Source organism: Babylonia areolata, chromosome 2 (assembly GCF_041734735.1).
Source record: "Babylonia areolata isolate BAREFJ2019XMU chromosome 2, ASM4173473v1, whole genome shotgun sequence".
In the NCBI taxonomy this organism is placed as follows: Eukaryota; Metazoa; Mollusca; class Gastropoda; order Neogastropoda; family Buccinidae; genus Babylonia; species Babylonia areolata.
This window is the reverse complement of record NC_134877.1, coordinates 54,176,898-54,199,216: the sequence shown is the minus strand read 5'-3', so window position 1 is coordinate 54,199,216 and position 22,319 is coordinate 54,176,898. Positions and strand designations below refer to the sequence as shown.

At 40.1% G+C, this 22,319-nt stretch overlaps 1 protein-coding gene across 1 annotated transcript in view; it reads left to right on the top strand.

Annotated features, from left to right (window-relative positions):
• LOC143275232 (uncharacterized) overlaps nt 1–22,319 on the top strand; it is a 32,988-nt gene that overhangs the window by 192 nt on the left and 10,477 nt on the right. The window contains exons 2-20 of the mRNA XM_076579210.1: nt 3,417–3,544; nt 4,512–4,588; nt 5,101–5,173; nt 5,793–5,875; nt 6,913–7,019; nt 7,994–8,052; nt 8,420–8,503; nt 8,960–9,031; nt 9,974–10,143; nt 11,397–11,481; nt 12,278–12,411; nt 12,898–13,069; nt 13,586–13,681; nt 14,541–14,672; nt 16,266–16,441; nt 17,335–17,539; nt 18,481–18,555; nt 19,896–20,007; nt 21,923–22,058. Of these exons, the coding sequence (XP_076435325.1) occupies nt 3,417–3,544; nt 4,512–4,588; nt 5,101–5,173; nt 5,793–5,875; nt 6,913–7,019; nt 7,994–8,052; nt 8,420–8,503; nt 8,960–9,031; nt 9,974–10,143; nt 11,397–11,481; nt 12,278–12,411; nt 12,898–13,069; nt 13,586–13,681; nt 14,541–14,672; nt 16,266–16,441; nt 17,335–17,539; nt 18,481–18,555; nt 19,896–20,007; nt 21,923–22,058 (2,176 nt within the window). The remainder of the gene's footprint in view (nt 1–3,416; nt 3,545–4,511; nt 4,589–5,100; nt 5,174–5,792; nt 5,876–6,912; nt 7,020–7,993; nt 8,053–8,419; nt 8,504–8,959; nt 9,032–9,973; nt 10,144–11,396; nt 11,482–12,277; nt 12,412–12,897; nt 13,070–13,585; nt 13,682–14,540; nt 14,673–16,265; nt 16,442–17,334; nt 17,540–18,480; nt 18,556–19,895; nt 20,008–21,922; nt 22,059–22,319) is intronic.

Genomic DNA, 22,319 nt, shown 5'->3' with positions numbered 1-22,319 from the left:
GGTCAGATCGATAGTAAACCAAGCCGGGGCGAGTGCACTTCCTAGCACTGTCAGACAGTATGATTCACCGCCATCCAAACAATGGTTTGATTAGATTTATCACCTGGCACCACATATTCATCGTCTGTCGTCACAAAAGACGGATTTTTGTATTTTAAATTCAAATTTAGAATATACAGCTGTGCTGCGTTTATGTGTGTAAAAATATAAGTAGGTCGGTACTGTTTCCAGGTACTTGTTTCGATCCGTCTAGCGGAGCAGAGCAGTGCTCACCAGACGCCTTTCTATTTCATTGACCGATTTTGATCAAAAGAAATGAGGTGATCGGCACATCTGTCGCATCTCATTGAAATTCCTCTCATGAAATGCGCAGTCTGGAGTGGGCAGAGTGCTTCTCTGCTGTTTGTAAAAGCAAATGATCGTGTTTAAACTGGAATGATTCTCAGCGTGAAGTTCAGAAGGGCAGAGGGGGGCGGTGACTTTTCCCACGACACGAGCCCACTAACTACTTAGCACAAAGAAGACCTTTGAAGAGTGGGGTTTTCCGCTTTCTCAGTTTCTGTTTGTTTGTTTGAGTGGTTCTAAGGATTGGTTCAGGCACTACAAAGCAGAGAGTTCTGTTACTGTCTTAGCAAACCAGTATTGCAATAGGGTGGGAATTTATTAAATTTATGCTTGTAGATTTTTGTCCCATAGTTGTTTTGTTTTGTTTTTTCAAGGCAAGACAAGAAGTTTATTTCATGTGTCCCCAGTTGATAATGTTATGCCAAGGTATACAAACACATGACCTAATTTTGTTTCACCTGCTTATTTCTTTCAGTTGCTCTCTCTCTCTCTCTCTCTCTCTCTCTTCTTCTTCTTCTTCACCATCTTCCTGTGTCTTTCACGTAGTCTCTCTCTCTCAGCTCTCCATAGCCTTTTCTGTCCAGCCCATTTATTTTTATTTTTCATATTTTTATCGTTTTAGACTGTTTGTTTCAGACAGTTATCACAGGTATTTTCAATGAATTCCATATTACATATTTGTTTCAGACAGTTATCACAGGTATATTCAATGAATACCATATTATATTTTACATTGCAACATTGGACATGTCTAAAATCTTGGAAAATTTCTAAATGTCTGTCTTTGACCCTTTAAATTTTTGTTTTGTTTTTGTTTTGTTTTTTCAGACTTAAAAAAAAAATTTACATATTATATATATATATAGGATGAAAAGTGGCATACAGATGCACATAAATAATTATATGAACCATACTTACAGTCACACACACAACACACACATAGACAACACAGACACAAACACACACGTGGACACACACACTCACACTTACACCCACATCCACACTCACACACACACATGCTCAATCAGTCAATGACGCACACTTTTTACCCTCAAAAATCACACACACGCGCACACACACACACACACACAAACATTGATAAGGAATAACAACATGGTTGTACTAGAGGGCTACCCATCCTACCTCTCTATCCCAGGAAGTGATTAGAAGCATAAAAAAAAAAAAAAGCAGTGACATTTTCAGTGCAGATTGCTGGTAATGGGGCAACCCTGCAGGATGACATGCTGTGCTTGTCACTGTCACTGTTGGCCTGACCCCCATTTTGAAGTCATCTTTCGAATCATGCTGGAGGCAGATTTGTCATCAGTGGCGCTGATGTGGAGATCTGTTTAGGCGTTGAGCTTCTGAATCTGACTGTCACAGTTCACATTCCTTCACCCCACCCCACTCCACTACCCCACTCCCCACCTTTTTTTTTTTTTTTTTTTTTTTTTGCCTTTGTTCTGTTATACTTTAAAATCTATGAGTCATACCTGTTCACAATGTGGAACATTTAAAATTTCATATTTCACATTACACTTGATTTTGCTGTTACTGTCAGACTATGCTATTGCACCAAGAAAAAACAAAACTTCTCATTTCAGCTTTTCCTTTTTTTCATAGGTTTTTTTAATTATTTATGTAACGTAAATTTATGTATTTATTCATTAAAAAAACAAAACAAAACAAAACAAAAAAACATGAATAAAGCTGTTGTACAGTGTATTTGTTAACATTTAAATAGAATAAATGGCTTTTGACACATTCATTCTGCATAGTTTCATATTTCATATTGCAAGTGAATATAATATATATTTATATATAACATATAAAAAGAGAAAAGAAAGAAAAAACAAACAAACAAACAAAAAACTTCAAGAGTTTTTGGTTCTCAGTGGCCTTTGTTTGCAAATGGAAGATCTTTAGATCTATGCGAAAACAAATGAAACCATTGGAGAATCATCTGCCAGTTCTGTGAGTGTTTACCTCCTACCCCTTCCTGCCAATAATCAAAAGCAAATGAGAGCAGAGATAAGTTTATATGACAAGAACCTTTTTCATCTAGTTCATTTGAGAAAAGACAGATTCCTCTTTGCTGTGCACAGCCATAGTCAACATATTGATTGTTTTGTCACAGAACCAGGGTGGTTTTACAACTTCCACCAGAATGAAATGGATGAAGGATCACACGGAAAGTCAAATTGATAATGTACTTATTACTAGCTAGGTGTGGAGCTTCTGGATGGCAAACGACTTCTCACTTCACACTTGCATACATTATACAGGTCAAAACTGTACATTACTGAGCCCATACTACATAATGTTACTGTTACACCAAGCATGCATTCGCACGCGTGCACACACAAATATTTCATTGTGAATTGAAATACATATAGGTGTGTCATACTCAGACAGTAGTTCATATTCATCTAAGAATAAATTTCCTGACAGTAGTACTGAATGAATTCCGTATGAAAATGTAAATATTTTCTGATTTCCAAGATCAGGCCACGGGAGCCGAGATAGTGATTTGCTCAGTCAGTGTTTGATCTCTGATATTGATTACAACATTCCAATCCCACTTGTGGTGTCAGCATCCTGGCTGACTGAAGCAGTGAAACTCTTGTTTCAGTTTGATTTTGTTGTGCCAGAACTGATGCAAATCCCCATCCAACTGTTACTGTACACTTTTCAGTACCAGATTTTATCGAATTTTATAAGCAGTGTTATAATTAAGACTTAAGCAAGGTAAACAAGTCTGATAAGTTATGATTTGAAAAAATTGAATCAACACAATTTATTAACTTCTCAGTTCTCAGTTGTAAATTCAGGTAGTATAATCAATGTATGTGATTTATTTATGATAATTTTGATTGTGATATATAAATATTGTGAGAAATTATATGTTTTCAGCACCACCAATCCAGTTCATGTGGTATTGATCTGTAGATGAATACAACATTATCAGAACATAATAAAACAGTTTGTAATGTGCAGTTAATCTTCGTTATTATGATGTTGTTGTATTCTCATAATAACAGTTTAAGAAGTGCATTTCCTGTTATTTCCAGAGAAACTGCCTTTGGCGGACATAGTGGACAGAGGCACAGAACCTGGTGTGGCCATGTTTCATCATTATCAAGATTGTCATTTTACTGCATTGGGGGGTCATGGACACATATTCCACACACTCACACAGGTATATGTCATCATCATCATCATCATCATTATATATGTTACATATAGTTGATGGTACTTTTTTAAAAGTTTTGTTTGTTAAGGTTTGGGCAACAAGATGATAATTTTGTCATATTCTGATTTGATCACCAGATAATCCAAACAGCCACATTAAATACATATAGATCAGTTTTGTCATGTACTTGTAGTGTACAGTGCTTATGAAGTACTCATGTATTTCATGAAGAAAAAAGTCAGGATTTATCATCCAAAATTAAAATCGGGGTTCATCATCATGTCAAACCATGTCAGCACATCGATTGTCCTGTGAGCGCATCATCCAGTGCATGGGGCACAGAGGGTGTTTCAACTCAGTGAACTCACACATGATTTTCTGTCTGGCTTTCGAGCTTGTTATGCCTGCAAACTGCCTGCTGTATATTTTACTTAGAAATTTGGACAGATGAACCATGATCATTGGCATTTTCTCACAAAGTACATGATGTAACAGTCTTACATAGACAGTGTACTTTCTGGCATCATCCAAACACTGCCCTGTCAAGGTGACTCAAAAACATCTTTTGAGCTTGGAATAAGCAGACTTATGATTATCAGACTAATCTCATTGACATTTCTATAGATATAATAAATGCTAGGAGCAAAAATGGATGACTGTTGTTTTGTTTGTTTGTTTTTTGTTTGTTTGTTTTTTGTTTTTTGCCTGAACCAAAAGCCCCAATGAGCCTTTTGAGTAACATAGAATATAATAGAAAGGAAGAAAGTGGCATGCATGGCTCAGTTTGAAATGGACTTGAGCATCTAATGGAAATATGATTGAAACATATCTTTTGAATTTGTTGTTGTGGCACACTCCATAATTGTGGCACCATGTTACAAAGAAAAACAACAATTTTTTATTATAAAATTGTAAATTAACATGCCTTTTAAGTCTAACTGAGAATTCACCATGTGTTTGTTTTCTGTTGCAGAATGATCATATAGAAAACTTCACATTAAAGTTTGAGGCCTTTGGAAAGAGATTTCTCCTGGATCTTCATCGTACAAGGTCAGACTAATCATTGCAGTGTTTCTTTTCTGTTTGTGTTATTCAGCTTACTGTCAAAGACATTTCACGGAATAGATGTATTCATCATGCTGTGCATGCATGTAATGATGTATACATGTGTGTATGTACACATGTGTGTGTGTCAGTCTGTGTGTGTGTGCTTGTCTGTGTCTGTATGAGTAGATTGTTCTCATAATCATTGGTAATGAAAAATATTTTAGTGGCTAATGAAAACAGTGATTAGTAGTACAATGCATGTATGTGTGTTGTTTTTGCCTCGAAATGTGGGAGTCCTATGGTCAGCTGCAGAAAAACATCTCCACAAGTAGATGAGATTGTCTTTCCTTTTTCTTTTCTTTTCTTTTTTTTTTTCATTCAGGTACAACTGAACAAATCTATATTGTGTTAATCACCCTGACCATTTAGACACATGTATATATATATATATCTGTGTGTGTGTGTGAGAGAGAGAGAGAGAGTGAGTCATAATTTTCATCTTGTATCTTTTACAGAGACCTCTTTGCAAGTTCTTATACAAGAAAAGTGGTGCATGAAAAAGGGGAGAACATGAAGGAGGCATTACATGTGAGTACACACAGACTGCTTTGTATGCATGCTCTAATTTCGTGGAGGTTTGGCTTCAGTCTGCAAGAATGAATATGTTTCATGAGGTAACCAGTAACAAATGTAAAAAAATTATAATTTTGTGTGTGTGTGGTGTGTGTGTGTGTGTAATTTAATGAAGTAAATGGTGAAATGCATGTTGTGTATCTCTTCCTTTCAAGCAATCTGATTTGCAGGTTTGAGAAATTGTACATATGAGAGAAATCAGCAGAGGGTTTAGGGTTTCTTATATAATTCGAAGGTATTTTATTCTTAGTATTGTTTTTAATATGAAAACAAAAAAGAAACAGTTGTAAATGAAATAGGAAACAGTATAACAAAAGTGAGAGGGCAGAAGCACTTCGCAGTTAATTAAATCAATGAAAACAAGATTGGCAAAATACTCATTCATGAATGCATCTGTTTTTTTCTTCTTTTTTTTTTCAATGAATTCATTCATTATGATTATGGAATTATTACTCTTAAGTATTTTATTTGTAGTCTTTTGTTTGTTGCTTTTCTGATCATGTTTGTTGTAAATGTGGTTGTACAACTATGACTGTTACACATATGGACTTTTGTGTCTCTTATTTTTCCCCAGAGGAAAGAACATTGCTATTATCAGGGGCAGATACGCAAAAATCCTTTATCCCATGCTGCAGTTAGCTCCTGTGATGGCTTCAGGTAAGTCTGTTTGTGCTGGTAATGTGTCATTCATTAGGTGTGTGAATGGAAATGTTTTGTGACACATGCAAGCTTGGACGCAAGAAGTGAAGTGAAGAACCATGGTTTTTTCTTGACTCACCTCTGCTGTCTGCCATGAAAGTGAAGGAAAGCACTGCTGATGAGGAATTTTAAAAGGCAGCACATTTCTCTCTGTGGCCAGTGAATGTATGTTATACTGTGATTGATATACTCACACACAGACACAGACACACATATTTGATATACTCACACACAGACACACAGACACACACACACACACACACAAACACATACACACACACGCGTGCACGCGCAAAAAACAACAACAAACAAAACAAACAACAAGAACAAAAAACAAACAAAACAACAACAACAACAACAACAAAACAACAACCAAACAAACAACCAAAACTAAACAAAAAACACACAAACCCCCCCAAAAACAGCAACAACAAAAAAAACACAGACACACACACACACACAAACACACACTTGTCTGCACGCACTCTAACTCTCTCTCTCACACACACACACACACACACATATCTATGTGTGAGGGCTAGACAACATATGGTTGTCAGAAACAACTGGAATTAGTGTAGATGTATCTTTTGCTCAGAATTTACATGCTTCCAAAACCAGCCAGATGCATAAAATGATTTTGTGATCTTTAACTTGCTAAGCTTTTTAGGTAATAAGATGCAGATTTTGCATCAGTCATCTGGGACTGAAATGGTCTTTTGTGTCAGCAAATGGCCAAATCACCATACCAAAAGAATGAAAACAAAGGAGAATCTCTCTCTCTTTCTCTGTCTCTCTCTCTCTCTCTGTCTGTATGTCTGTCTGTCTCTCTGTCTCTGTCTCTGTCTGTCTGTCTGTCTCTCTCTCTCTCTCTATATATATATATATATGTATGTATATATATATCTGTGTGCATGTGGTGTGTGTGTGTGTGTGTGTGTGTGTACGTACATTATTTGAAATATTTCATTAAAAATCATCTTCTTTTGTCACAGGGGCTACTTCTCTGATGGAGAAGAAATCTACCATATCGATCCTGTCAATGGAACTACGCACAGAATATTCAGGAACTCTGATAGAAAAAAACTGCCTTTCAAATGTGGTAAGTCACAGTATGACACCAGTATGATGTAATGTGTTCATGTTTCATTTCAGAGAAATGGTTTTTTATTTAAAAGGGATAATTATATAAAGTGGGATATATTAAATCATGTTCATTGCAGAGTATATGTATTTTTAAACCTTTAACCCATATTTTCCTCTATCAACATTCCCTTCCACTCTCTCACCACCCTCCCCCACTCTGCCCCCCAAACCCCCATTCCTCCACCCTGACCTCCCATATTAATCTCCCCTCCCCTGCTCTCCTTCACCTATCCCCTGCTGAAAAAAAAAAGAAAAAAAGATGATTATTAGCTATTTACATCTTAGTCCAGGTTTAGAAATAAAAATTGCTTGATCACATTTGACTGACATAATTTTTTTTCTCTGACTTAGTGACATGCATATTAAGTATTTTTATGCTATCAGTTATCTCACAATCATACTGATGAAATATGAAACAAAGACAATGCACACGACTTGCACATGAAATATTTTTGTGCTTTAGTTGTCTCGCAACCATACTGATGAAATATGAAATAAAGACACAATGCACATTCACTTTGCGTAGCTCTACAACCAGTGGTTATTAACCTCAGCAGTGAGCCTAGTAAATGGTAGCCTGCATAAAGTATGTTGAATCAGAACAGGCTGTTATGAACACCACCAAAGTGACTCAGCAGCAATGAGGACTCTGCTGTGGTGTGTGGCCTCTTGTCATCCTAACACTGATAGCTTCCTATGGACTGCTGGGACTGCGGCAGATAAACCTGGGTTTAGCGGTGTTTGGGGGACTCAGTATGATGAGGGTAATACCACTGAACTATCTGGTCCGGAGGATGTGCTAATATAAAGCATAAAAAAAGAAGACAATAAAAAGACACAATACAATACACTTTTATTGCAGCAGTACCTGTAACACCAACACAAAGTGTCGTGATACATTGTATTGATTGGCTTGTGTTTTGTTTTCAGGCACACAGCGTCATGACATTTTCCATCCGCCAACGCACATATTTTCCAAACATTCCAGGGTAATGATAGCTTTTGTTTTATGATTTTATGTCGGTATGTGTGCGTGTGTATGTGCCCTTGTGAACATGATTTTTATTGATCATTGAGAGAGCGTGTTTGAAATACATATTCTTTTTAATGTTGTATAATGATGTAGTGTGAAATTGTGTTCTAATCAGTCTTTTTTTCAAGAAGATAACTAACCATGAATTAGTTTATGTATAAAAAGAAAGAAAAAAAAGTTAACATTTAATTGAAATATACATATTTTTGTTTTTAACATTCTTGGAATGTGCATATGCTGTTTATAATCTGGTGCAAGGTAATATTCATGGTGTTTATGTCGAAGTGCTTGAACTGATTTGATTTGACTTTCATTGATTTCAGAAAAAGAGAACTATTAGAGGGCCATATGATGCGAACAAGTTCACTCGTTTTGTGGAGCTCTACATTGTGAACGATTACAGAACGGTATGTAGATATTGATAGTTGTGTGCATCACAGTGACAGATGCCTGCGTGTACACACACACGCGCGCGCGCACGCACACATGCACACACTTGCTCACACACTCGCACACACATGTATACACTCACACACAGAGTTTACTCCTGTATTTTTGCAAGACAAAAACAGAGTTTTAGGTGGCATTGGTCGTAATAAGTTTCTTAACAATTTGTGTGACCTTCAGACTGTGTGTGAGTTGGTGTATGATCGTGTGTGTGTGTAGTATAGAATGTTTGTAAGTGAGATTTATGTGTTTGTATGTGTTTGTCTATTGTTCATGTATGGACACAGGTGCATGTGTGCTTCCATGTATGTTTACATATATATACTTTAATGCTTACATCCATCTGTATGAGTTTAGAAAATGCCTGTGAGCAATTTCACTCTGATGCAATACACTCCTTCTTTCCCTCTGTCCAGTTTGACCGTTACTGGAAAAATGCTCCTGCTGTGTTCAAGAGGTCCCAGGACATTGCCAACATCGTCAACAGTGTGAGTACACTGCTAGAAAACATCTTTTTTGTGCCCCAAAATTCAGGACAATTTGCTTCATTTCAACGATGAATGATATGGGTGTGATGAAGATGCTGCTGTGGGGAGGAGTGGTATGGGTGGGGGTCCAGTTAGGTTTGGGACTACTTGCAAAGGCTCTACTCATAATATACCCTAGCATCAGCCAGGCTTAGGGATACAGACACCTGCAGTAATGGTGACAAAATTTGAGCAATACTTCCAAAGATGCAGCTGTGAAGTGGATGACCCACGAGTGAGTGGTCACCGTCTTCCCATTTTAGCTCATAGCACACTTAGCTCTTGGTAGGAACCAGCCACAATCTGAAACAACTCACCTCTGAGTGATTGAACCTGCATTCTCACAATGGTCAGTCTGCCACAATGGCTGGTGGAAAACATCTTTAACCCTGCAAGTTCAGAGAATATAAGTAGCTTCAGGGCCACACAGAATAAAACTGTCCACAATGTAAAGTTATCTTGAGAATGATTATACTTCCGAGAAATAGAATGTTTATTAGCTCTGGAGTAATGTACAAAAACTAGATGAATTTAATAAATGACAAATTTTGGTAGCATCAACTAGATTAGTGAACGAAAAATTTAATGGATGACTTAGAATGGATAATATAGATAATGTCAAAAGTAAAAAAAATTATGAATGAAGTTCTTAACCAGATTGGACACAAGGTCATCAGTGCTTATACCTGAATATTTTTGGTGGTCAAGAAACAAAATAAATGATCCTGTAAATAACAACAACACACAGAATAAACCATGTTTTCCACAGTAAGAAATATGAAGAGTAGATTGATGAGGGGGGATGGAAGAAAGTCTGAATGCTGTCCAGAACGTTAACAGCGGATCTCTTACCACGTAAGTGGATGCTGTAACCAAGTAGTGAAACATGTGTGTGTGTGACAGTTGTACCGGCAGCTGAACATCTACATAGTGCTGGTGGGTGTGGAGGTGTGGAGCATGGGGGACCAGATCAGCGTCACTGCAAGCGCTGACACTACCATGGAGAACTTCCTGCGCTACCGCAAGGAACGCATCAACCCCTACCACACCAACGACAACGCCCAGCTCATCACGTGAGGGCTCTGTGGTGGTTTTTTTTCTCATTTCATGTGCTGTGCTTGGAAGAATAGAATCCGATTATTATTATTATTATACACACTACTATTGATGCTCATATAGTGCCTATCTTTGGACAGAGACCGAACTCTAAGCACTTAACAGCACACAGTCATTTGCATGGCAGGTTGCCTACCTGGGTAGAGCCAGCTGACAGCTACAGAGAAATATATGTGAATCTACATGTGCATGTGTTTTAGTCACACAGTCCAACATTTCAGGTACATGCATGTGGAACCACTTCCACTTATTCGCACAGTGTGACACATGCTTGCATTTGGAATCAATATGAGCAACCTCCATTTAAAGAAAAATGATAGAACAGACCAGATTCTGAAGACAGACATTAGAATAAGAAGAAAGAAAACACACATGTATTTAATTTGTGAATTTAAGAACATGTTCTTAGATGAAAGGGTTGCCCTTGTTTTACGAAAACAAGTTCCAGGAGAATGACCAGTAGCATTAACACAGTTTACGTTGGTCTGATTGGTAGCATTAACACAGTTTACTTTTGCCTGATTGGTAGTATAAACATAATTGACTTGGGCCTGACCAGTAGCATTCGATAAGTTGACTTTGGTCTGACTGGTAGTGTTAACACAGATGACTTTGGTTTGACTGGTTGTGTTAGCACAGTTTTCTTTGGTCTGATTGGTAACGTTAACACAGTTCACTTTGGTCTGATTGGTAGCATTAACACAGTTCACTTTGGTCTGATGGGCAGCATTAATACAGTTCACTTTGGTCTTATCAGTAGCATTAACACAGTTCACTTTGGTCTGATGGGCAGCATTAATACAGTTCACTTTGGTCTTATCAGTAGCATTAACACAGTTCACTTTGGTCTGATCACTAACATAGTTCACATGCTCTGATCGGCAGCATTAACCACATGGGTGAAAATTTACCCACATCTTCATTTAAATCTTCATAACTCAGTCAGTTCTGCAACTATTTAACTGAAATTTGATGACTTTGTCCACTTAGGATTATTGCATATCCCCATCAAAAACGGTATTGTTTTGTTTATAAATAAACAATGATATTGTGGTTTAACACAGTTCACTTTGGTCTGATTGGTAGCATTAATACAGTTCTTTTTCGTCTGACCATTGGGTTAACGCATGTGACTTTGTTCTGACTGTAGTGTTGACACATATGACTTAGTTCTGACTGCAGCATTAACACCATTGACTTTGGTGTGCAGAGGTATCATGTTTGACCACGGGGTGGTGGGCAAGGCCATCAAAGGTCCCATCTGCACTCATCAGTTCTCTGGGGGAGTCAGCATGGTAAGTAGGTGTGAGGAAGTGAAACGTTATGTGTGTGTGAAGGCCTGCCTTCTGGGAAATAAAAGGTCTTCATTAGGAGTTTTCTTTGATGAACTGCTTTTAGTATGTATACCACATGCCTGTCTCAGCTGCTTTAGGGTAAGTACACTCCCCAGCACTCAACCATAATGCAGGGAAGTAGGGTAACATTGACTGTGGATTTAAATTATGGGTTTCCAGTTTGGTGAATTGTATTCTGTTGAACATACTTCCTTTGTTGGTTTCAAGCTTAAGTTTAATCAGATTCAAGAGGAGGAGGGCTTAGAGAGGGGGTTTGTAGGGGGGTGAGGGGCTCTTGGTGTGCAGGAGAGAAGCAACAGAGAAAGATCCCCAACTGTTCAATACAGTCTTGAGTATTTTAGGTCTTTCTAAACAGTGTGTGAGACATCGGAACTAGTGACGGTTGCTTTGACATAGGAAAGGCTGATCAGGGTCAGTGTTTGAGAAGAGCCACCACACTCTGTAGATGATGAGCTTTTTTCTCTCCTCTCCTTCAGTGGCAGGATAGATTAAAAGAGCTGACTGGTTTTCAGCACTGAAATGGCCACATTCAGGTCAGCTGGGCTGTGAGCAACACGGTTTGATTTGATGTGGACAAGTCTTCAGCTGGTCCTTCCTCTACAAGAACTATTGTCTCCTGTCTCTCTGCAAAAGAAATTCCCCTAAGAAATCTCCCTTTTGATGTGGAAGAGACTGCATGATATGACTGGAAGCAGCAGGATCAGGAAACAGCCTGCGTGACTAATGTGGGTTGCAGGACTACGATGGGCTGGTGACCTTGGTGGCGACGACGATGGCTCACGAGATGGGCCACAACTTTGGTATGGAGCATGACAACGATACCAAGTGCAGCTGTCCTGAGGACAAGTGCATCATGGCTGCCACCAGTGGGTAAGTCCTCACATCTGTGGGTCACTGCTCAGGGTGTGTGGAAGGAGGAGGACAGATTTTTGGGAGAGGGAATGTTGGGAGGTGGACGGTAGGATTTGTTTCCATTTTAACTCTGGTGTCGTTTGCACATTTTCACTAACATGTGGGTTTCGTGTGCAGACATATAAGTATCCATGGGTGCATCTATGGGTAGGCACATGTGTGTATACACTATCATATCAGCACATCACACACACACACACACACACACACACTCTCTCTTTCACTCACTCACATGCTAGTGTGTGCATGCGCATGCACATACACACACACTCACTCACTCACAGGTTCACGCACGCGCACACACAAATGTTGTTTTGTATTTGTAAATGAAAACAACTTCTTCATGTACAACATAATTTTGCTTTATAAACTACACACCTACAACGATGTTAACAAATCTGCTGATCATTCCTTGTTATCTTTTTGCGTGATGCGGTGATACAGGCAGTTCAGCCCTCAGCACTGGTCCTCCTGCTCCCAGAACTCTCTGCATGAAGCCTTTGAGCTGGGCATGGACTACTGCCTGCGCAATCCCCCAACCACCACCTTCAACAGCCCTGTCTGCGGCAACGGTCTGGTGGAGGAGGGGGAGGAGTGTGACTGTGGACTGGTGGAGGTGAGGGGGATTGGAGGGGTGTGGAGGGGAGGACAAGGGGGAGAGGGACAGGGAGGGAGTGGGGCTGGGCTATTTTTTTGTTGGAGAGTTTTTCCTCCTTGACATGTTTTCTTCTTTTTTCCTTGCAAAGCAAATTCTAATCTTTCAAAAGCAAAGGCACTGCAATATGAATATTTTAACAAACCCATCCATGAATTATGTGATGCAGATCTGCAATGTTACTGTTTTCTGTTGTGGGTTTGTTTGTTTTATTGTCTGAATGGAGGGGGTGTTCAAAAAAAAAAAAAAGATAAAAAAAAGAAAGGTTGCTAATGACAGTGTGAGCAATGTTCGAAGATTGTTGGATGTGAGATCTTTAGTGTTTTTGTTTGTAGAGAAGGGTTTGGGATGGGGTGTGGGTACGTGTGTTGCATGTGTGTGTATGTGCGTGTAGCACTTTTGTGAGCATAGAACAAAACCAGTACCAACACTGAGAGAATACAGACTGTAATGGTGTGTATGTGTGCGTGTGAACAGGACTGCACCAACCGGTGCTGTAACGCCTCAACATGCATGCTCCACAGTCAGGCAGAGTGTGGGACCGGGCGTTGCTGCGATCTCACCACCTGCAAGGTACATCTCCGGATACTTCTTCTTCTTCTTAGTTTGTGGGCTGCAACTTCCAAGGTTCACTCGTATGTACACAAGTGAGCTTTTACATGTATGACCGTTTTTACCCCACCATGTAGGCAGCCATACTACGATTTTGGGGGTTCTGGATACTTCATTTTTTATGCTGAGAAATTTCCATATGTATGTATTATAGCTATATTTGTGCACAGATGTATGATTTGTCTGGGTGTGATGAAGCATGCCTTTATCATGGAAATCATGGCCTGATCAGCTTGTTGGGTATATATGCAAAGGTCAAGCATATACTCCTTTTTTTTTTCTTTCAACTGCCGATGTTGTGTCGCATATATGGATCAATCTGCACACTTTGACACCTTGAAACTGAAGTTTTTTCTCGGAAGAAGTATATATTTTTACCAGTCTGAGTGTGTGTGTGTGTGTGTTCTGGGGAAAGTCAACTAACTAAAAGGATGAGTCTTCGCAATCAGACAGCAAAAGGAATGTGTTTTTTGTAGTTGTTCTTGTGTCTTCTGTTGTTTAAAAGTTTTCTGTTGCTGTTGAGGACCCAGAGAAAATATCGAGATATGTGCTATTATTGGTGCTTGTGTGTGTGTGTGTGTGTGTGTGTGTGTGTGTTAGAAAGAATGTAAACATGACATTTGACAAGAACTGTCTTGGCTTCATATGATTTTGTTGATTAATTTTTTTGTGTTACTACTATTTAGATATTCAGTCATGGTAGTTCTTTCTGTCTCTCGTGTCTGTTCTGTTTCTTTGTCAAAGACTTTCTGATATAATCTCTCATGTCCGTTACTCTTTCCTGTGTGAATTTGTGTCAGTTAGTGTTGGTGACTTTCAGCCCAAAAGGCCAGCATCGTTGTGCCGCGAACCCATTGGAGAATGTGATCTGCCGGAGTACTGTGATGGAGCATCAGAGTACTGTCCCCCTGATGTTCACATCCAGGATGGATTGACGTGTGCTGATGACCAGGTGAGTGCGTCCTTCATGCAGCTGCTGTTCAGCAGATAGCAAACAGAAGGGAGGTGTATATATATATATATAGAGAGAGAGAGAGATAGATATACACACACTCTCACACACACACACACACCGTAAAGTTCGGTCTATAAGCCGTGACTTTTTACTCCAGCTTCAACCTCTCCGGCTTATACAATGATGCGGCTTATTTGAGGATTTTAACGATCCCGGGAGTGTCACGTTCTCGTCTATTCTTAGCTGCCCTTCAACTCACCAAAATCATGATTTCTGTCCATGAATTTTTGGATGAGCTTCAGGATAGTGTGCTAACTGTTCACGTTTTATAAATCAAATCTGCACACATTAAAGCCCTCAGATCAGCATTCAGTTCTACTCTGCTAAAGCATACACCCTCATCATGCCGACAACACGACGTTATGCCTATGATGCAGCCTTCAAATTGAAGGCGATCGACCTAGCAGACGACAGTGCAGGCAACGAACCAGCAGCGACCTCTACCTTCATGTTCATGAAGTGAAAGCGAGGCTGAAGTCCGTGACAAGATGGCGGAGGAAGCTGTGCTAGTTCTCTTCAACTCGGACACTGAAGATGAAGATTTCAGTGGATTCAGTGAGCAGGATGACGTTGAATAAATGTGACTATCCCTAAATTATGGATTTTATTTTCGTTGCGTTTATTTATTATTTTTTTGTGGCACTAGCAGTATTTTCGCTTGCTTTTCTTTGTGTTGTTCCCGCTTGTGTTTATTTCATAATCTACAGTATTGACAGCTTTTCTGTAGTATCAGTATGTGTTCCAGTACCGGAAATAAGTGCGGCTTATAAGCCAGTATGGCTTATGTATGTATAAAGTTCAATTTTTTCCAAAATGTAGTGGGTACGGCTTATATACCAGTGCGCTCAATAGACCGAACTTTACGGTGTGTATAATGTAAATATAGGAAAAAAATTATCCCTTTCATGTTTATGATTTTGTTAACTTTGTATTGTTTTATACTGTATTACATTTCAGCCACAGCAGATTTCTCTGTCTGGAATTTTGGCTGCTCTTTGTGGGGAGAAAAAAAAATTACAGTATTCAACTTACGCTTAAAAGGAGGATTACCTTCAATGTACAAAATGCTAGTTACAAATCAAAATGGACAAGAGAGTTGTATAAATGTTGAGAAGTCAGTCTGTATTGGGGGTGCAGGCTGAAGTTGTTTCTGGGCCAGCATCCTGTCTTTCACTGAGTAGACCTTTGATAGGCATGTTTCCACAAGGCATTTCTGCTTTCTTAAACTAATTCTGAGCATTAATTGTAAAACATCTGATCTGATGACCTGATTAGTTTTTTCATTTGTTAATAGTCAAGATCATCTTGACACTTGCTTGTAGTCCAGCCAACCATGCGATGACAATTAATCTGGACTATTCACAAATAGAAAAGCAAATCAGGTGGATGCATCAGAACTGTTTGAGCCATCACCACAATCAGAATATGAATGCTAGTTACAATGCTGATCCTCAGTATTTCTTCAGTTAGCTGTTGTCAGTATGTATCCTGTTTCACAGAGTATTTGGCGTGTGTTTGGTGTTGTTTCAGTCGTACTGCTACAAGGGCAAGTGCAGCACTCACAATGGGCAGTGCCAGCTGCTGTGGGGGAGCACCGGACGTGTGTCCGACCCCATCTGCTTCCAGCAACTCAACATCCGTGGTAACCATGACGGCAACTGTGGCTACAACTGGACCACAGATCAGTACAAAACCTGTGAGAGAGAGTGAGTAGCATTCTGGATTGACAATTTGAAAGTGAGGACTGTAGCCAGCTGTTGGACTGGACTTTTTGTGTCTGTTAACAGAAATCGGATTGAAGTAAAGCTAGATTGATATTTTATGACCGAGGGAGTTTCTGGCTTTTATTTCTCTATACCACTTATTTACCTGTATGCCAGCTGATGGAAAGCAGAAAACAGCACTGGGGTTGGCATTTTGTGCCCCTGTCCTATTGAAATAACAGTTATCATACTCTACTTGTTCTGATTTTTGTGTCCACGTTAAAAAGTATCCAGCAGGTCCTCAGGAAGGACAACACATGCGTACATTGCCACCTGATAGGTTTACATATATGGTTCTTATTCCTTAACGTTTTGCCAGAAACAGTGATGGCGCCTGGTGGGTAAAGGGTGGAGATTTTTACAATTTCCCAGGTCAACATGTGCAGACCTGCTAGTGCCTGAACCCCCTTCATGTGTATATGCAAGCAGAAGATCAAATACGCACGTTAAAGATCCTGTAATCCATGTCAGTGATCGGTGGGTTATGGAAACAAGAACATACCCAGCATGCACACCCCCAAAAACGGAGTATGGCTGCCTACATGACGGGGTAAAAACGGCCATACACGTAAAAGCCCACTCGTGTGCATAAAAGTGAACGCAGAAGAAGTAGTATAGTGCGGTCTGATTCATTCATGTTGTACCCACCGCTGGTGGTCCTTTCTTTAAGAACTTGGATATGGATAGATATGGATACTTATACAGCGCCTATCCTCAGTCTGAGACCAAGCTCCAAGCATATAACTTTAGATAATCAGCTCTGAAATGACCCCTCTGCACTCAGCTGGGCTAAAAGCAGCATGATTTGATTTGATTTGATTGTCCTCCTGTGGCAGGAACGTGATGTGTGGACTGCTGCACTGTGTACACCTGAACGAGAAGCTGATGTTCTGGCGGGACAACCTGGCTCTGGACATGCGGGCCAACTTCCTGACGCGGGGCAACACGCAGTACGTCTGTCGCTCCACCATGCTGGATGTGGGGCTGGACATGCCCGACCCCGGCCTGGTGCCTGACGGGGCCAAGTGCGAGGACAACAAGGTGTGTGTGTGTGTATGTTTGTGTTGTGTTGTGTTGTTGTGTTGCATTGTGGTGCGGTGCGGTGCGTGCATGCATGCGTGCGTGTCTGTGTGTCGGTCTGACTGTGTGTGTCTGTGTGTCTCTGGGGGTGTGTGTGTTAGGGGGTTGGAGGGGTGCGTGCATGTGTGTGTGTGTGTGTGTGTCTGTCTGTTTGCCCATGTCTGTGTCTGTAAGGGGTGTTAGTGAAGTTTGAGGTTCCCAGAATTTCTGACATTTTGCTCTCTATATTTCTATGATGATGAATGATGATTGGGGTGAAAAAGAAGCCACTGAATGGGTCCATTTGGGTTTTGGACTGATTGACAAGGCTTTTGTTTGTGGGCCAGGATGTGGGACATTTTGTTTTCTATACATTTTGATGAATTATGGTGGGGGATGATGAAGATGCTGCTGTGGGGAGGGGGGGGGGCATTGAAGTTTAGGACTACCTGACAAAGCTGTCATTATACATCCCAGTGTCAACCAGGCTGAGAGATACCTGACAGGGATGTGCATTGTAGGTCAGGAAATTAGAGCAGTACTCCAAAAGAAGTGGATGACCCTTGACTCTGTGGTTCCTGTCTTCCCATTTAAGCCTTTAGCACACTCAGTACTTGAGTAGGAGCCAGCCACAGGCTTAAAAAAGAAAAAAAACAAAAAACCTGATAGGAATTAAACCTGCATCCTCCTAGTCAAATAACAATGCTAACCACTTCACCACAGTGTTTGCAGCAGGGCTGGGTTTGGCTATTTCTGTTTGGTCTCACCCCTGTCACACATATATCCACCATGCTGTTTGCCTTTAACCCATATTTTATATTTGTACGTCAAGTATGGATCATTATGTTTCTTTGTCACAAAATGTAATGAAATGATCATAGATTCCTGATAAAGAAACATGTTGTAACCTTATGTATGTGCAGATCTGTATCAATCAAACGTGCACACCACTGATGAAGCTTAAGATCGCCAAGTGTCCAGACTGTCATAATAACGGGGTGAGTAGTGTTTGCAAAAGTGGAGTGTTGTGTGTGATTATTACTTTATTGCTTCATCTTCTGCTCGATGGAATAAGATGAGATTTTTGTGCCCCAGTGAATTTGGAAAGACTTTTTTTTTCCTTATGTAAGTGATGGAGCACATTATTTTCTGTTCTTTTTTTTTTTTTTTTTTGTTTGTTCTTTTTTAAGTGGTCTTTTCCTGGCCTTCTTCATTGGCGCCCCCCCCCAAAAAAAAATTGATAGACTAGAATAAAATAGAAATATTTTTTTTATGAAAAACGAAACAAGGAAAAAGAACATGTTGGCAGTGAAAGATACATCAATACAGAACCATTCATACTTCTTTTTGCATGTGTGCTTTTTCTGGTGATGGACATTAATTTATGTTGTATTCTGTATTGTACAAGTGTATACCTATGTCTTTGTTTTTTAATGCGCTTGTGTGTGTTGCATTTGACTGTTTCGCTCACCTTCTTTCAATCACTCCTTATGTATGCTTGCTCATTATAAGATTTTATTTGTTTACCATGATTTTGTAATTGCTGTGCCAGTTGCAGTGTGAATGAAGCATGTAAATAATGTTGAAGGGTGGAAAGGAGAATGAACCTTTGTCACCAGGCATTCAGCTGTCAGCCTTTAATCTGTAAGTCTGAGCCAGCAACTGTTGGTCTGACTGTTATTCTGGAGCAGTTAGTGATGCTTTCAGAGTGAAACAGATTGCATATACCTGCCACAGTAATCAAATCTTTTAGGAAGCCTTTCCAGTACCGATCAGACCTATTGAAATCATTAATTTGAACAGGGCTGGGGAAAGGTGTTCATGGCTGGAAAGAAATATGCAAGGAAGTAGATTTGTTGATTCTAGCAAAAGTTGTCATAGCATACTGGTTATAGAGATAGATGGATGACTGGAAAGCCTTTGGTAAAAATTCCCTATAGATTACCGAAAAGAAAAGAAAAAAGAGAGAGAGAAGAGAATTCTGGGGTTGTTGGACACTTGGGCGCTTACCTAGAATTGATGTCTATTACTGGCTTGTATATGAAAAGAGTGACTGCGCAGTCAAATGTAAGCTCTCTTATGAATGCTTCTTTTAGGTTGTATTTACTAAAATAATCTGATCAGCGCTGAAATTATCCGATACAGTTTGAAGGCTGAGCTCATCATTGATCAAGAAGTCACTGGCCTCAACAGATAGCTGTTTTTTTGGTGTGTGAACTTATCAAGGGATTCCCAGGACTTGACAGATAGAGTTTGTATGTGTGTGTGTGTGTGAACTGATCAAGGGATTCCCAGAACTTTACAGGCAGTGATTTGTTTGTGTGTATTTTGGGGTCAGGTGTGCAACAGTGCTGGCAACTGTCACTGCCACGTGGGGTACGCCCCTCCACTGTGTGACCGCCCGGGGTACGGAGGCAGCTTGGACAGTGGGCCAGCCTCCAATGAATATGGTGAGTATGCCCAGTTTTTGCTTTTTTCGTTGTGTGATGACTTTTACTTCAATTTCATAGCACTAATCTTTTTCTGGTATCCATCCAGAAAATAGTAACTTGTGGATTTTTATTTTGCCAAAGCGTCTGTGGTTTGGTTTTGATTTTTTTGTTTCTGTTTTCTTTTTCTTTTTTTCTTTCCGTCTCCGGTGCCAGTTCAAAGGTGTTACCCCCATGCCATGCATTCCCAAGTCCTCCATTCACAGCCACACTTAGACTCAACTGCTGTGGTTCCAGTCATTGGCAGTCTTCAGGGAGCTACCTGCGTTTAGTCGCCAGGAGGGCACACATGTGAGGACTCTGCACTGCTGTTGAGTCATGTCAGTGGTGTTCAGTGGTGCCTTTACTGATTCAGCATATGCAGCTCACCACCAACTAAGCCCCCTTCTGACAACAGTAACCACTTACTGTAAGAGACAGATTGAGCATCTCTATGGGGATGTTTCTCTTACCAAATGATAAGTTATTGTCATTATTTCCTCTTCACTTTCAATAATCCTGTCAGCTTTCTTTTAATAAGCCAACCAATCAGTGGATCAACACATCAACCAGTCATTCATCCAAAGAATCAACTGGCTGATCAATCCACTGACCACTTATTCATCTACCAGGCAATCATAAATCCATATCTGAAGCAGATATAGGCTCCATCTCACCAAACAGTTTAATGTCTTGATGTCTGATTGTTTTACTGGTGTTGAATTGCATGCACTCAAGGCCTGACTGACAAGCACACAGGGTTTTGTTGCTGTCAGGCATCTATCTGTGTAGCAGATGTGGTGTAACGTAGATGGATTTGTGCAAACGTAGTGATGCCTCCTTGAGAAACTGAATGGAAACTGGTGAATTGAAACTGTTTCCTTCATTTTCAAGAGATTACTCTGATTTTCATCTTCCTCTTTTTTTTCCTTTAAATTTTTTCTTCCTTATCTGTCAAAACAAATTTTTTTTTCTTTTGTTTTTGAGAAAAGGTTACCAGTCATCAAAGTTCAATCTTTGACTGAGGGCAGCATCGTCATGGTCGATCATTGACTGCAACACCCATAATGAAACAAAAAACACTAAGAATAAGATATGAACAGCAGAAATGATGTTTTGTGTGTGATTGTATTATATTGTATTGTATTGTATAGCCATTTGTCACAACAGAATATTTTTGTGCAATATTCCAGCCGCTCTCCCTTGGGAGAGGGCATTGCCACAGTGCACCACCACCCATATTTCTTTCTTTCCATTTTTCTGTGTGTGCACAAGTGTATTAATTTCACCATCAAAGTGGTTTTTTCTACGATCTTCACCTGGGACAACCCTCTTATTGTTGAGGTGGGTTTTTTTTTGCGGGGGGGGTGGGGGGGGGGGGGTGCACTAAACGCATGCTGCACACAAGTGTTTTTAGCCAAGCGTGACTTACTGATCGATGTACGTTTTCTGCCAAGTTTGACTTGTTGATCAGTGTGTGTTTTCAGCCAAGTTTGACTTGCTGATCAGTGTGCGTTTTCAGCCAAGCTGACTTGCTGATCAATGTGTGTTTTCAGCCAAGCTGACTTGTTGATCAGTGTGCGTTTTCAGCCAAGCTGACTTGCTGATCAGTGTGTGTTTTCAGCCAAGCTGACTTGCTGATCAGTGTGTGTTTTCAGTCCAGCGTGACTTGCTGATCAATGTGCGTTTTCAGTCCAGCGTGACTTGCTGATCAGTGTGCGTTTTCAGCCAAGCTGACTTGTTGATCAGTGTGTGTTTTCAGCCAAGCGTGACTTGCTGATCAGTGTGTGTTTTCAGCCAAGCTGACTTGCTGATCAGTGTGCATTTTCAGCCCTGCGTGACTAGCAGATCAGTGTGTTTTCAGCCATGTGTGACAAGCTGATTGGTGTGTTTTCAGCCAAGCGTGACTTGCTGATTGGGCTGCTGGTGCTGTTCCTGGTGGTTCTGCCCTTGGTGACTCTGGCCTTCCTGGCCTACATTAATCGTCAGCGCCTGCAGTCCTGCTGGAAACTGGGGCCGCGCATCAAGTTTGGGTATGGCCTTGTGTTCAACCTTTCACTGCTTTCACACTTGTAGTGTTGTTTGTCATTTTCCCAAATTTTGAAGATGATAGTGTTAAAAAGTATGTAACTTAACAGTATGTTGCATTCCCACTGTCAAATGTACCATAAAGCATTATCTTTTTATTATGTAACTTATGCACACGCACACACACACACACCACACACAGACAAACACACAGACGCACACACACGCACTCACGAGCACGTATGCATGCAAATACAGTATAGAGG